The sequence below is a fragment of the Mustelus asterias genome, chromosome 22 (genome assembly GCF_964213995.1).
Source record: "Mustelus asterias chromosome 22, sMusAst1.hap1.1, whole genome shotgun sequence".
Taxonomy (NCBI): Eukaryota; Metazoa; Chordata; class Chondrichthyes; order Carcharhiniformes; family Triakidae; genus Mustelus; species Mustelus asterias.
This window is the reverse complement of record NC_135822.1, coordinates 36,770,919-36,785,587: the sequence shown is the minus strand read 5'-3', so window position 1 is coordinate 36,785,587 and position 14,669 is coordinate 36,770,919. Positions and strand designations below refer to the sequence as shown.

At 43.8% G+C, this 14,669-nt stretch overlaps 2 protein-coding genes across 5 annotated transcripts in view; one reads left to right on the top strand and one right to left on the bottom strand.

Moving 5' to 3' along the window:
* The window catches only part of cep104 (centrosomal protein 104), a 237,202-nt gene extending 228,358 nt beyond the window's left edge, over nucleotides 1–8,844 (bottom strand). For all 3 annotated transcript variants that reach the window (XR_013500551.1, XM_078239162.1, XM_078239163.1), the window contains exons 1-2: nucleotides 8,730–8,844; nucleotides 7,188–7,257 (exon numbers count right to left, since the gene is read on the bottom strand). The gene's annotated coding sequence lies outside the window, so the exon portion shown is untranslated. The remainder of the gene's footprint in view (nucleotides 1–7,187; nucleotides 7,258–8,729) is intronic.
* A 723-nt stretch (nucleotides 8,845–9,567) lies between these two features.
* dffb (DNA fragmentation factor, beta polypeptide (caspase-activated DNase)) overlaps nucleotides 9,568–14,669 on the top strand; it is a 29,753-nt gene continuing 24,651 nt past the window's right edge. The window contains exon 1 of one of the 2 annotated variants that reach the window (XM_078239111.1): nucleotides 9,568–9,670. In XM_078239111.1, the coding sequence (XP_078095237.1) occupies nucleotides 9,608–9,670 (63 nt within the window). In that variant the 5' untranslated portion in view covers nucleotides 9,568–9,607. Of the gene's footprint in view, nucleotides 9,671–10,868; nucleotides 10,978–14,669 lie in introns of those variants that run through there. The other variant, XM_078239110.1, reaches the window with a different exon arrangement.

The following is a 14,669-nucleotide window of genomic DNA, read 5'->3' as shown; positions in this document are numbered from 1 at the left end:
CTTTGTTTCTTAGTTATAGGACAGACTAAATCGTATATGGCGCAAAGATCCATGGCGGTTTGTTACCCTGGCGTACCCAGGGGCATATATTTACCCTTAATGGAGCACAACCTGCAATGTACTTCTTGCTCCTGAGGAGGTTGTAGGATGCATGGTACTAGAACTGTGTAATTGTTATCTGTTTTCTCGTCTTGTAATCCTGACAGATGTACTGGTGGACATTTTCACCTGATATCCTTTATTTCAATTTTTTTTTGTTTCATTAGTGTCACAAGTAGGCTTACATTAACACTGCAATAAAGTTATCCCCGTTACTTATCTGAGTATTCATATTACCCCTCATTTTCAGAAGCTATACAAGGCAAACCTTCTTCCACTATTGGCCTCTATTAAGTAGGACCTACATCATTGGTCATCCTCACCGTAATCCTGGCTGGGTAGAATTACTTTGGTTAAGCTGAATGTGTTGCCTAGGCTACTTTATCCTCTGCAAATGCTACCTGTCCGGTTATCTGCCAAGCTCCTTAAAGAAATTTATGGGTTGCTGAGTTCTTCTGTTTGGAACAAGAAGCAGCTTTATTTAAAATTGGGTAAGCTGCAGTTGTCTGGTTCTAAAGGAGGGTTAGGGATGCCAAATATTAAAGATGCATCAGTTAGATTCCCACCTTAAGTTTATAGATAAACAGGTTAAGGGAGACATGTCCTCAATATGGCTTGATGTTGAAGCTGATCAGTCCTTTTATTTCCAAGGGATGCTCAGGTGGCGTTAGTATGATAATCCTCCATTTATTAACACTCCAAAGCTTGGAGGATGGTCTTGAGTTGGAGGGAAGATCTAATTTAAATTCCGCTCTCTCCCACATTCAAGGTAATCCAGATTTCCCAATGGGCCTTATGGATCACAGTTTTGTTATCTGACAGAGGTCTCTGTCTGGCAGCTCTATCCTGTTATCTTTTGAGCAGCTATGTCAACAGTTTGATATTCCAAAACACTTTTTTAGTTACTCGCAGTTTAGGGACGTTATCCTTAATAAGACAATTCTTTTTTGTAATGCTACATTTCCCCCAGTGAAAAAAATCCTGTTAATCGCGGAACCCAAGCATTTAATGACACTCTACGCTCTAGATCTTGTGAAAATGGGAAGCACGGTGGCACAGTGGTGAGTACTGCTGCTTCACAGCGCCAGAGCTCTGGGTTCAATTCCAACCTCGGATGAGTGTCTGTGTGGAGTTTGCACATTCTCCCCATGTCTGCATGGGTTTCCTCCAGTTTCCTCCCACAGTCCAAAGATGCGCGGGTTAGGTTGATTGGCCATGCTAAATTGTCCTTTAATATGTTAGGGGATTGGCTGGGTAAATACATGGGGTTACGGGGATTGGGTCTGGGTGGGATTGTTGTCAGTGCAGGCTCAATGGGCCAAATGACCTCCTACTACACTGTAGGGATTCTACAAATTGAACACACTGGGGGAGAGTCTTGGGAAAGAGACCTCATTGATGGTTAGGTGCATTGGTCATGCTAAATTCTCCCTCAGTGTACCCGAACGGGCGCCGGAGTGTGGCAAATACTGGATTTTCACAGTAACTTCATTGCAGTGTTAATCTAAGCCTTGTGACACTAATAAGTAAACTTAAACTTGAGACATGGGGTGATACCTGGGAACGTGCTAATAAAATTTCAGTTTGTCATAGAGCAAAATAAACTCAGCTCAAGATATTGCACCATCCCCAAGCTTGCGGCACAGGTTTGACCCCACCATAACCTCATTGTGCCAGGATGCAGGAAATTACCTCCATTATTTTTGGTCCTGTGTCAAGATTAAAGGCTACTAGTTTAATGTTCTTAAAGAGCTTGAGGGGAAGTGTGGAAGCAGGTTCAATCGGGCGTTAGATTGATTGTTCCTATTCAAATAATGTGCAGCAGAATGGGGAAAAGACAGGAGAATGGCATTAAGTTTAAATGCTTGTTTAGAGAGCTGGTACTGGGTCTCCCAGATAAAAAGACTCATGGTGTGAATGGGAAAAGGCTGTACAATATCCTAACATTTGCTCATGGATTAGTATCACGTTGAGACCCTTATCTTAAAAGTTCTGGACTCTGCATTTTCTAGAGTACTCCTACGAGGTTTTCCACAAGTTCTGTAGCTCAGTCACCATTATCCTGTGAGCTTGGTGATGCACCACTGAGCCAACTATGGCTGTCTCGTGTTGTACTGGTATCTGCTATCCTTCAATATATCCATTCATGACTTGTGTGTTGGGAGGTACTGGACACAATGAATAATCCAAACCAACTGTATTGCTATTTTTTTTCTCTCTCTCTTCCTACATGTATCTGGTTGAAAATGATATTGCGGCATTGTATCAATTTTCAATAAAAATATATTTAAATAAAACTATATTTCTTTAACTGCTTCAGTTGAGCCAAAAAATATTTAGCATGCAAGTAGATGCCACTTCACAGAATCACAATTGTTACAGTGCAGGAGGCCATTCAGCCCATCTGCCTGCACCAGCTCTCCAAACAAGCATTTAAACTTAATGCCATTCTCCTGTCTTTTCCCCATTCTGCTGCACATTATTTGAATAGGAACAATCAATCTAACGCCCTCTTGAATGTCTCGATTGAACCTGCTTCCACACTTCCAGGCACTGCCTTCCAGACCCGAATCACTCGTGAAAGTTTTTTCCCACATCACATTTGAGTCTTTTGCAAATCACTTGAATTTTGTGCCCTCTCATTCTTGAACCTTTTACGAGGGGAACATTTTCTCCCATTCTTTGTACAGCCCCCTCATGATTTTGAGCATCTCTATCAAATCTCCTCTTAAGCCTTCTTCTCTCCAAGGAGAACAGTCCCAATTTTTCCAATCTATCCTCATAACTGGAGTTTCTCATCCCTGGAATCATTGTGTAAATCTCATATGCGCTCTCTCCAAAGAGTTCACACCCTTCCTATAGCATAGTGCCCAGAACTATACACAATATTTCAGCTGAGGTCTAACCAGTGTCTTGTATAAGCTCAGTATAACCTCCTTGCTCTTGTACCCTTATGCCCTTTAAGCCCTGAATACTACTAACTGATTGCTTACACCTGTCCTTCAATGATCAATGCACATAAACACCCAGGTCCCTCTGCTCCTGCATCCCCTTAAGAGTTTTAGCCCTTATTTTATATTGTCACTTCATGTACTCCCAATCAAAATGCATTAGCTCCACACTACTCCGCATCGAATTTTATCTGCCACCTATATGCCCACTCACCTATTTGACAATATCGTTCTGAAGTTCTACACTGCCCTCCTCACAGTTTACAATACTTACAATTTTTGTATTATCTGCAAACTTTGAAATTGTCCCCTGCACACCAAGATTTAGATCATCAATGGTTAGCACTGCTGCCTCACAGCGCCAGAGACCCAGATTCAATTCCAGTCTCAGGTGACTGTGTGGAGTTTGCCAGTTCTCCCCGTGTTTGTGTGGGCATCCTCTGGGTGCTCCGGTTTCCTCCCATACTCCAAAGATGTGCAGGTTAGGTGGTTGGCCATGATAAATTGCCCCTTAGTGTCCCAAAATGTGTAGGTTAGGGGGATTAGCAGGGCAAATACTTGGGGTTACGGGGAACAGGTCTGAGGTTACAAGGATAGGGACTGGGTGGGATTGTTGTTGGTGCAGACTCGATGGGCCAAATGGCCTCCTCCTGCACTGTAGGGATTCTCTGATTCTCTATAATCAGGGAAAGCAAGGGTCCCAATACCAACCCCTGGGAACACCAGTACAAGCCTTCCTTTGGCCTAAAAATGTAAAATAATCCACCAAGTCAAAAACATGAATATAATTCAAAATTGCTACAATTGGGAGCTCTCTCAGAACATAACTAAAGGCACAGGCAGATTCAGACTTTCAACGGCCCAATGTATTCCAAGCGTATAACTATATGAATTGAAAGGTTACCATAGGATTGAAAATACCCTTTTACCAAAATAATTTCCAGTGAAGGCATTAAGAGTTTCCCACACATTCCTGTTCACTTCAGAGTTTAAACTGCATTACTACATTGTTTATATGGCATTCACACAGCAAGAACAATAAATGCAAAAAAAGTATGCAACTTATCTTGTCGTGGAATTAAAGCTCACTGGAGCCCCTTTGCAGAATCTTTATATGAAACCTTTTGACTATTTTTTGCATGGGTCATACCTCTTCACCAATAAAGTTCTAACTCTGCAGTGAATATTGAATCAATATTAGGGCCTTTCCCCTTACTAGCTCGGTAGAGGACTTTTTAATTCACTTAAGCAAATAGTGATGTGCACTGGAACCCCGTTGTTTGCTGGAGAAACATTTACTCAGCCTCATATGAGGTGCGCTGCCTGGGAGGGTGGTAAAGGCAAGTTACCTCACATCCTTTAAAAAGTATCTGGGTGAGCACTTGGCATATCATAACATTGAGAGCAGGCAGATGGGATTAGGTGGAAGTTCAGGTGTTTCTAATGTGTCAGTGCGGATTCGATGGGCCAATGACCCACTTGCCACAATACTCCCTTAATGATTGAAAATCAAAGATGACCTCCTCCTCTTAGCGTGCCTGCATTATTTTGGTACACCCTTGTATAAGCAAAGCAACTTTGACCCGATTAGGTTTCCTTTACAAGACATAAAAGAGGTTCGTCACCTTTCCCTCAGGTAGCAATTAGCGAGTGCTGTGCACTGGTTAAAGCTCAGCTTCCAAATGTGACAAAAATCCTTGGGAAACAACTGATATTTTCAACTCAAGCCAACCAACAACTTTGTGAAAAATACTTAACACAAAAATATTTGATAACACACATAGCAAAAGCTTACTGCCAAATTTGTTCATGTTGCATTGAATACATATGCATATATATGAAAATGCTTACATCTAGTGGATTTAGGGTTTCCAAATATAATTAACTGTTTTCTTGGAGATTTCATCACATGACTTGCCTCACATTCGAGCCAACCATCCTTGTGGCTTACTTCCTTTCCATGCCAATTGGAAAGTAAAAAAACCTCATCACCCAAGGAGATGATACTTGACTGTCAGCCAAAAAAACTTTCCTTCTCCCACTTTCAAAGTTTTTACATCCAGTGGAGTGAAATGTTCAACAAAAAGAAAATTTATGCTTCTCCAGGATTGCACCGCAGTGTCCTAAAGTTTATTTGTTAGCGTCACAAGTAGGCTTACATTAACGCTGCAATGAAGTTACTGTGAAAACCCTTAGTTGACACACTCCAGCGCCTGTTTGGGTACACTGAGGGAGAATTTAGCATGGCCATTGCACCTAACCGGCACGTCTTTGGGACTGTGGGAGGAAACCCACGCAGAAATGAGGAGAACGTGCAGACTCAGCACACAGTGACCCAAGCCGGGAATCGAATCAGAGTCCCTGGCGCTGAAGCAGCAGCGCTAACCACCTTGCCACCCCCAAAGATTAATATTCAATTCTTGAAGACACCAGGCTCATCATGAGGGTTGGCGACCTTAACTGCATTCAGCAGATTAGACGTCCACCAGAAGGTTAACAGACCAACCAGGCATTGTACAAATTAACGCAGATTACACAACAGAACTATAGACAAATGATCAGATTTTAAATATTTTCTTAAAGCATGGCCATATCAAAACTAGGCGAATAATTCAATTCGAACGAGCTGCAACTTACCAGTACTAATTGGGCACCCAGCTCCTAACAAACTCAAGTTAAAAGGATCCTGAGTACAAGATAAGACCATAAGACATAGGAGCAGAATTAGGCCACTCGGCCCATCGAGTCTGCTCCACCATTCAAACATAGCTGATATTTTTCTCATCCCCATTCTCCTGCCTTTTCCCCATAACCCCTGATCCCCTTATTAATCAAGAACCTATCTCCGTCTTAAAGACACTCAATGACCTGGCTTCCACAACCTTCTGCGACAAAGAGTTCTGCAGATTCACCACTCTCTGGCTGAAGAAATTCCTCCTCATCTCGGTTTTAAAGGATCGTCCCTTTAGCCTGAAGTTGTGTCCTCTGGTTCTAGTTTTTCCTACTAGTGGAAACATCCTCTCCACATCCACTCTATCCAGGCCTTGCAGTATTCTGTAAGTTTCAATAAGATCCCCCCTCACCCTTCTAAACTCCAACAAGTACAGACCAAAGTCCTCAACTGTTCCTCATACAACAAGTTCTTCAATCCTGGGATCATTCTTGTGAACCTCCTCTGGACCCTTTCCAAGGCCAGCACATCCTTCCTTAGATACAGGGCCCAAACTGCTCACAATACTCCAAATAAGGTCTGACCAGAGCCTTATACAGCCTCAGAAGTACATCCCTAGTCTTGTATTCTAGCCCTCTCAACATGAATGCTAACATTGCATTTGCCTTCCTAACTGCCGACTGAACTTGCACGTTAACCTTAAGAGAATCTTGAACAATGACTCCCAAATCCCTTTGTGTTTCTGATTTCCAAAGCATTTTCCCATTTAGAAAATAGTCTATGCCTCCATTCCTGCTTCCAAAGTGCATTACCTCACATTTTTCCACATTGTATTTCATCTGCCACTTCTTTGCCCACTCTCTTAACCTGTCCAAGTCCTTCTGCAGCCTCTCTGCTTCCTCAATACTACCTGTCCTTCTACATATCTTTTGTATAATCTGCAAACTTAGCAACAGTGCCTTCAGTTCCTTCTTCCAAATCGTTAATGTATATTGTGAAAAGTTGTGATCCCAGCACCGACCCTTGAGGCACACCACTAGTCACCGGCTGCCATCCTGAAAAAAATCCCTTTATCCCCACTCTCTGCCTTCTGCCAGTCAGCCAATCCTCTAGCCATGCCAGGATCTTACTCTTAACACCATGGGCGCTTAACTTATTTAACAGTCTCCTTTGTGGCACCTTGTCAAAGGCCTTCTGGAAATCTAAATAAATCATGTCCACTGGTTCTCCTTTATCTAACTTCCTTGTTATCTCCTCAAAGAACTCTAACAGATTTGTCAGACATGACCTCCCCTTGACAAAGCCAGGCTGACTCAGTCCTACTTTATCATGCACTTCCGAGTACACTGCGATCTCATCTTTAATAATCCTAAAGATCCTAAATGCTTTCAATACGGGATAAAATAGATCAGACAAAATTTGCCAGGATCCCATCCGCAACACGAAACCAATTCACACTAGATTACCTTTCTGCCTTTGGCAAGACAACCTCCTCCAGGAAATTCTCTTGTGTCTTTTTGCTTGCAAAAGGGCAATCTGGAGAAAAAAAGGTCAACTTCAATATTTAGTCAACTATTTGGCTGGAAAAGCAGCACCTTGAACCAGGTTTCTAACAACAACAGGAGATGATTTCCAAAACACATGAAAATGGCACAGGATACACCAGAAAATGTTAGAACTAAACACGAGACCACAGCAATAGCAGAATAGATCCCATAACAATCAATAAGTGATGCAATCCTCATTAAAAACTGTTTCACAAAGCACTGATAGAAACTTATAAAATTCTAACAGGGTTTTTTTTAAATATCTTTTTTTATTCCAATTCAATCAAATCAAGTCCAATTCAGAGTTGTTGAGACACCCCTGATCCAAGCCGACAAGACAGGGCCTCCACTCCTGTCCCGGGCCCGATCCACACGAGCCAAGCCGACCAGAGCAGGTGCAGACTCACCTCCTCCAAGGCTTGATCTCATTTGCATCTTAGCCAAAAGGCCGAGATGCCGCTTTCAAAAATTGCTTCAAATGAAGCTTAAATGTAACCTAATGACCTCAACCAAGTGCAGCATCCTATCCATACTGCACCTGATCTTAGCCAAAAGGCCGAGAATAGACAGGGTAGATTCATAAAGAATTTTCCCAATGGCAGGGGAGTCCAGAGCCAGGGGTCATAGTTTAAGGATAAGGGGTAAACCTTTTAGAAGAGAGGCGAGGAGAAACTTCTTCACCAGAAGGAAAACGTGCAGACTCCAGAGGGTGGTGAATGTGTGGAATTCTCTACCAGGCTAAATCATGTGATTTCAAGAAGAAATTAGATATAGCCCTTGGGGTTAAAGGGATCAAGGGATATGGGGGGAGAGGGGGATCGGGATATTGAATTTAATGATCAGCCATGATCATAATGAATAGTGGAGCATGCTTGAAGGGCCTACTTCTGGTTTCTATGCTTCTCTCCTCTCTGGGCACAGCGTGTCACTGCAGCATCTACATGACAGGCATCATTTCAATGCAATTCCATCACATAAGTTGTACAAAAATAAAAGTTTTTTGGTAAGAAGAATTGATGTGGCAGTGAAGATTGTGGAAAGCCACGTTTTCCCCTGGCTGAAAAGATAAGATAAGCAGAAAACTAAGAGTTTGGGAAGAGGAGGAAGCAGCAACAAGGTGGCCTGGGGCTGGTGCTACAACCACCTCCCCCCATCCCCATCCGCTCTCCCAATCTGGGACCCCACACCAGGCACAATCCACCCAGCACTCGTGGAATCATTAGAGGGGAGGTGAGGATCCGCAGCAAGGGGGTGGAGGATAGGGGAATACTCCGAGGCGGTAGAAAATGCTGGAACTTTCTGCGAGAGGCGCCAACTTCAGGGAGAGCTCAGAATCCGCCTGTGAGGGGGAGGGGGCTCGGACCCAACTGGCTCTAATCATCGTCTCACTTCAAACATCTTACAACTCCCGCCCTTCTTCTATTCTTTTTGGAATATAACGTAAAGCAGTGAGGAGTTGACCTGGTTTAGGCGGCCAGCGAATCCGCTCCACGCTGCTGCTGCCGCAGTCCCCGCCGGCCGCCGCCACCGCTGCATCTCCATAACCACCGGCATCAACAGGCGGCACTGCGCAGGCGCCGAATATCGCCCGCGGCCTGCTGGGAGTTGTAGTCCTCCTGTGGCCCTGACGGGCGCGCAATCTCCATGGATTGAGGCGCAGTCTCTGACCACGCCCCCCCCCCCCCCCCCCCCCCGCAGGTCTGAGTGCTGCAACCTGTGTGGCAGGGCAGTCCATCTCTACAAGACCTGCCCCAAACTCAGTTTTACCCACGCACAGGCAGTGAAAGCCAAGGATAGCCAAGCAGACAAAATGGCCAACCTGATTAATGCCAAGGAGACGTGCAAATCTCCAGCCATTGAAGGCTCCAGCCAGCAGAATGGGACAAAAGAGGACCAAGTGGCAGACAACAGGACAAAGGAAAGAGGCAGGCACCAGATGGTCAAACAACATCACCGCCACCCTGCCCCCCGCACCTCCTACCTCTCAACAAACCGAACCAATGGAGGAAAATCCATCAGAGGGCCAAATGGCTAGGGGTTGGCAGTTGGTGAGGAGGGGCAGGAGGGAGGCGGAAAAGGATAATGTCACCTTCCCAAGTGAGCAGCAAGAGACCAGTCCATCCCACTCAGATGACAGGGGTGGCTGCATTACAGACCAGGATGAAAGTGGACACTGACAGAAGAAGTGGCAAAACTCTAGGGGGTTGGAGGAGGAGATACCCAAGTTCCAGAGCATCAGAAACATCGAGGTACCAAAGCACCCCAAGTCCATCTCCAAAGTGAGTAGACCCGCTCATCCCAGCTCCAGGAGGGGGTGGGGAAACAAAGTGAAACAATTTATGGAGGCCATGGGCATGCAGGAGCTTACCAAAGGACTGGAACTGTCAAAGACAGCAGGGCTGGTAAGTGACTCTTCTGCCTCCTCCTCCCACCCTCTCCATATCACAGACCTTCTCTTTTGTTCATCCAACCCAGCCCTCCTTTCACTTGCCCAAAACCTATTACATTTCTGTCTTTCCTCAGTCCTTGTAATGTAGTGTAACACTACATTCTGCACTCTCTTGTTTCCTTCTCTATGAACGGTATGTTTTGTCTGTATAGCACGCAATAAACAATACTTTTCACTGTATACTAATACATGTGACAATAATAAATCAAATCCTTTTAGGGCAGCACGGTGGCACAGTGGTTCGCACTGCTGCCTCACAGCACCGGGGACCCAGGTTCAATTCCAGGTCTCTGTCTGTGTGGAGTTTACACATTCTCCCTGTGTCTGCGTGGATTTCCTCCAGATGCTCCGGTTTCCTCCCACAGTCCAAGGGTCAGGTGGATTGGCTATGCTAAATTGCCCTTTAGTGTCCAAAGATGTGTGGGTCAGGGGGATTAGTGTTAAAAGTTTATTTATTAGTGTCACAAGTAGGCTTACATTAACATTCAATGAAGTTACTGTGAAAATCCCCTAGTCGCCAGTTCGGGTACACTGAGGGAGAACTTAGCATGACCAAGCACTTAACCAGCATGTCTTTCGGACTGTGGGAGGACACCAGAGCACCCAGAGGAAACCCACGTAGATACAGAGAGAATGTGCAGACTCCACACAGACAGTGACCCGAGGCCGGAATTAAACCTCGGTTCCTGGCGCTGTGAGACAGCAATGCTGACCATTGTGCCACCGTGCTGCTGGGGTAAATATGTGGGGTTACGGGGATGGGGCCTGGGTGAGATGTTCTGTATTAGAGTTGGTGCAGACTCGATGGGCCGGATGGCCTCCTTCTGCACTGTAGGGATTCTATGATTCTTTTGCAGGACAATCATTAGACCCAAAATATTAACTCTGAAATATTAACTCTGTTTCTCTCCATAGAAACTACCCAAACAGCTTAGCAAGTCCAGCATTTTCTGTTTCTATTCAAAATAAACCAATCCTATTTACCACCAGGTGTGCACAAGTGAACATAGAACATTATAGCACAGTAATCCAGTGAACTTTGGTGTTTAGTCAGTGACTGACTCCAGAATGACTTGTCCATCCACATCCCTCGTCAAACTCTGGGGGTGTGGATTGCGCACGCGCACTTGACTTCCTTTGTAACAAACCTGTAACATGGGGTCCAAATTTAAAGTGACGAGTTTGAACTCTGACAGTAAATATGGGATCGTAGCCAGTGATCTGAAAAATCTGATGGACAAAGGATGCCAGAAATTGCGGGTGAGGTTTAATCCACTGTGTAGAATGCAGAATGATTAATCAATAATTTCACGAACGTAACTTTCAGTACCAATGGGGGCAACCCGGAAAGAGATAATTTGTTAATTCATTTCAGTTGGTGTTCGGTTACTCTGCTGTGGATTCGCCTTGTGCGTGCAGAGAAGCAGATATCGTTTACACATTACCCGTGTTTGCATTTTCCCTACAGCAGAAATGAAACCCTCCCCGGGTTACCTTGTCCCCGAGTAGATTTACAGTGGGGCTGGACTTTGGTGCTAAGCATCTGTCTTCCGCATAGAAAGAGTTTTAACAACACCAGGTTATTCCGCATAGAATCCAGACTCAATCTCACACCAAGTGTTATTTCCAGGAATTTGTGTGGGGGAGGTGGTATTTTATAGAACCCCTACAGTGCAGAAGAAGGTCATTCGGGCCAGCGAGTCTGCACTGACAATAATCCCATCCTATCCCCGTAACCCCACATATTTATCCTGCTAATCCCCCCCCCCCCCCCGTGAAACTGGGGTCAATTTAGCATAGCCAATCAACGTAACCCGCAAATCTTTGGACTGTGGGGGGAAACCAGAGCAGGGGAGACACGGGGAGGGCGTGCAAACACAGACAGTGACCCAAGCTGGGAATCGAACCTGGGTTCCTGGTGCTGTGAGGCAGCAGTGCTGACTGTGCCACCCCACACTACTTTTGGGTATCATTTTGAGCATTTAATATTTGCTTACATTTTGTAAGTTTAACATTAGTATCTGATCAAATCCTGTCCTTTACTTTTTAAAAAAAGTTATTAGTGTCACAAGTAGGCTTACATTAACGCTGCAATGAAGTTACTGTGAAAATCCCCAAGTCACCACACTCTAGCGCCTGTTCGGGCACACTGAGGGAGAATTTAGCATAGCCAAAACATCTAACCAGCATCTTCTTTGGACTGTGGGAGGAAACTGGAGGAAACCCACACAGACACGGGGATAATATGTAGACAGGGACCCAAACCGGGAATTGAACCTGTGTCCCTGGCTCTGTGAGGCAGCAGTGCTAAGCACTATGCCACCCCATGTTGTACCTGTAATTTCTTTCACCCTAAAGTGAATGCTACATCTAATTTTCTTTCAAATGCATATTTCTGCTTGTCCTTTGAACTGGAGGCCTGTTGCCCTTACGTTTTAGGTGATCAGAAATGAGGAAACGATAATATTTTGAATGATTCTGTTACAGAGACTTGAACACAGGATCTTGACTGACACTGACTGCAGTTTTAAGGGAGTGCTACACGGTCAGAAGTGCCCTCTTTAGTTTGAGACCCCCCCTCAGGGATGTAATCCCATGGCACTATTTTGAAGAAGAGCAGGGAGTGTCCTTTATTCTTGAGTTTTTTAAAGTTTATTTATTAGTCACAAGTTGGCTTACGTTAACACTTTAATGAAGTTACTGTGAAAATCCCCTCGTCGCCACACTCCATCGTCTGTTCGGGTACACTGAGCGGGAATTTAGCAAGGCCAATCCACTTGTCCAACACATTTTTCAGACTGTGGGAGGAAACCGGAGCACCCGGAGGAAAGCCAGGCAGACACAGAGAGAACGTGCAAACTCCATGCAGACAGTGGCCCAAGCCGGGAATCAAACCCAGGTCCCTGGCACTATGAGGCAGCAGTGCTAACCACTGTGCCACCCGATGCAACGTCTCAATGACAGATTATCTGTCTATTATTTTATTGCTGTTTTATGGGATCTTTCTGTGTGCAAACTGGTTGTGCTGTTTCTTACATTACCGTGACCACACTTTAAATCATATTCCATTGGTTAAAGCCCTTTGGAACCCAAGGCCTTGAGTCACTGTACAAATGCAAGTCTTTCTTTAAACATTTACATGGCTGCTTGCTGCATCAAAAAAGTGCACTCACCCACTGTGAGGAGCTGGAAATTTGTCATGTTACATCACTCAGTACATTCTACCTGTACAGGGACAGAGAGAGAAGACCCTGAAACTGTGTAGAGTTCAGTAGCAAAAACAGAGAATGGTGAAAAAAAACTCAGCAGGTTTGGCAGCAGCAGTAAGAAGAGGAAACAGAGTTAACATTTCAAGTCCATTTGACTCTTCATCAGAATTAAAGAGAGGGAAAATGTGTTGGATATTAAACTGTAGCTGGGAGAGATTACAACAAGATGTAGCAACCTTATGAACAAGAGACAAATAATGGTTTAAGGTGGAGGAGGAAGGTCACAATCTGAAGTTCTCGAGTCCTGAGGGCTGTGGTGCATCTTATTGGAAGATGAGTTTGCGTTGGACTTCACTGGGACATTGCAGTGGGCGAAGGATGGACATGTAAACAAGGTGCTGACTTAAGTAGATTAGAGTTCAGCAGATTTAGAGTTCAGTAGCTTGGGATACATGTTAGCTATTTCTTAGTGATACAACATAACATATCACAGGAACACGATAGATATTTGATGAATGTAATTGAAACACAATTTCAATATATTCTTTCTTGTGTATCTCAGTTTAGCTCTGTAGTTTTACCTATGGTGAAGTTATTTTTAGTGTCAATTTGTGTACTTCATATGGATTCCCATTATTGAATTTTGTTCTGCAGTTTTTCCTCAGTATTGTACAATTGATGTGTTGCCTTTATTCAGTTTCTCGTGCCAACAGATATGATCCATCTGTTGTTCAGTAAGAGTCTCTAATTACAGATCGATAATTTTAACAAACTCTGAGCTTGTTCTCTTTAATGTTTTGAAAGTATAGTTTAATCCTGTTTTTTTTCAAATTTTGTGAACGATTAAGGAACAAAATTAACCTGAATATGCTTCACAGGCTATCATAATGAAGATGATTTATTCTGATTTCCATATTTAGTATTTGTTGATGATTACAAAACAATTTGTAATTGAATGTTGGGAGATATATTGTGAATATATTTTTCAACTTACTAAGTTAAGTTTATGTGTTCAGACACACAGTGAGTAATACCGTATGGATATTTTGCCCAGTTTATTTATATTTGATCATTAGAATTTGCACATTTTGTGGCCCTGACCTTGTGGTCTTGCTGGATAATGCACTTAATGCTTATCTATTTCGGTTGGCCACTAAATTTAGTCAAAGACCACTTCCTGAATGGTAATTTGTTGGACTGACCAAGTAATAACCAATGCATCAAAGGATGTAAAGACTTTAGAGGACATGAGAAGAGATCTATGAGGGATCTCAGATAGGTGGCTAGATTGGAGAACAGAAGGTTGAGAGGAGATTAGACAGAAGTACTCTGTTCAAAATCACGAAGGCTTGGATAAAATAGATATAGAGAAATTGTTCCCATTGATGGAAGGGAGAAGTAGAGGGCACCAATTTAGGGTGGATGGCAAAAGAATAAATGGGAACATGAGGAAACACTTTTCCATGCAGCAAGTGGATAGGATCTGGAATGCATTGCCCGAGAGTGTGGGAGAGGCAGGTTTAATTATGGATTTCAAAAGGGAATTGGATAGCCCCTGGACAGAAGATTTCAGTGCTGGGTTAATTTTGCAGAGTGCTAGCACAGACACAATGGGCTGAATGGTTTCATTCTATGCTGTAACCATTCGATGATTCTACTGGCTTTTAAAAAAAAACTTTTCTGTTATTTTATTTCCACTTCCTGTAAATTCGACCCACACATCATATACACTGGCAGCTATGC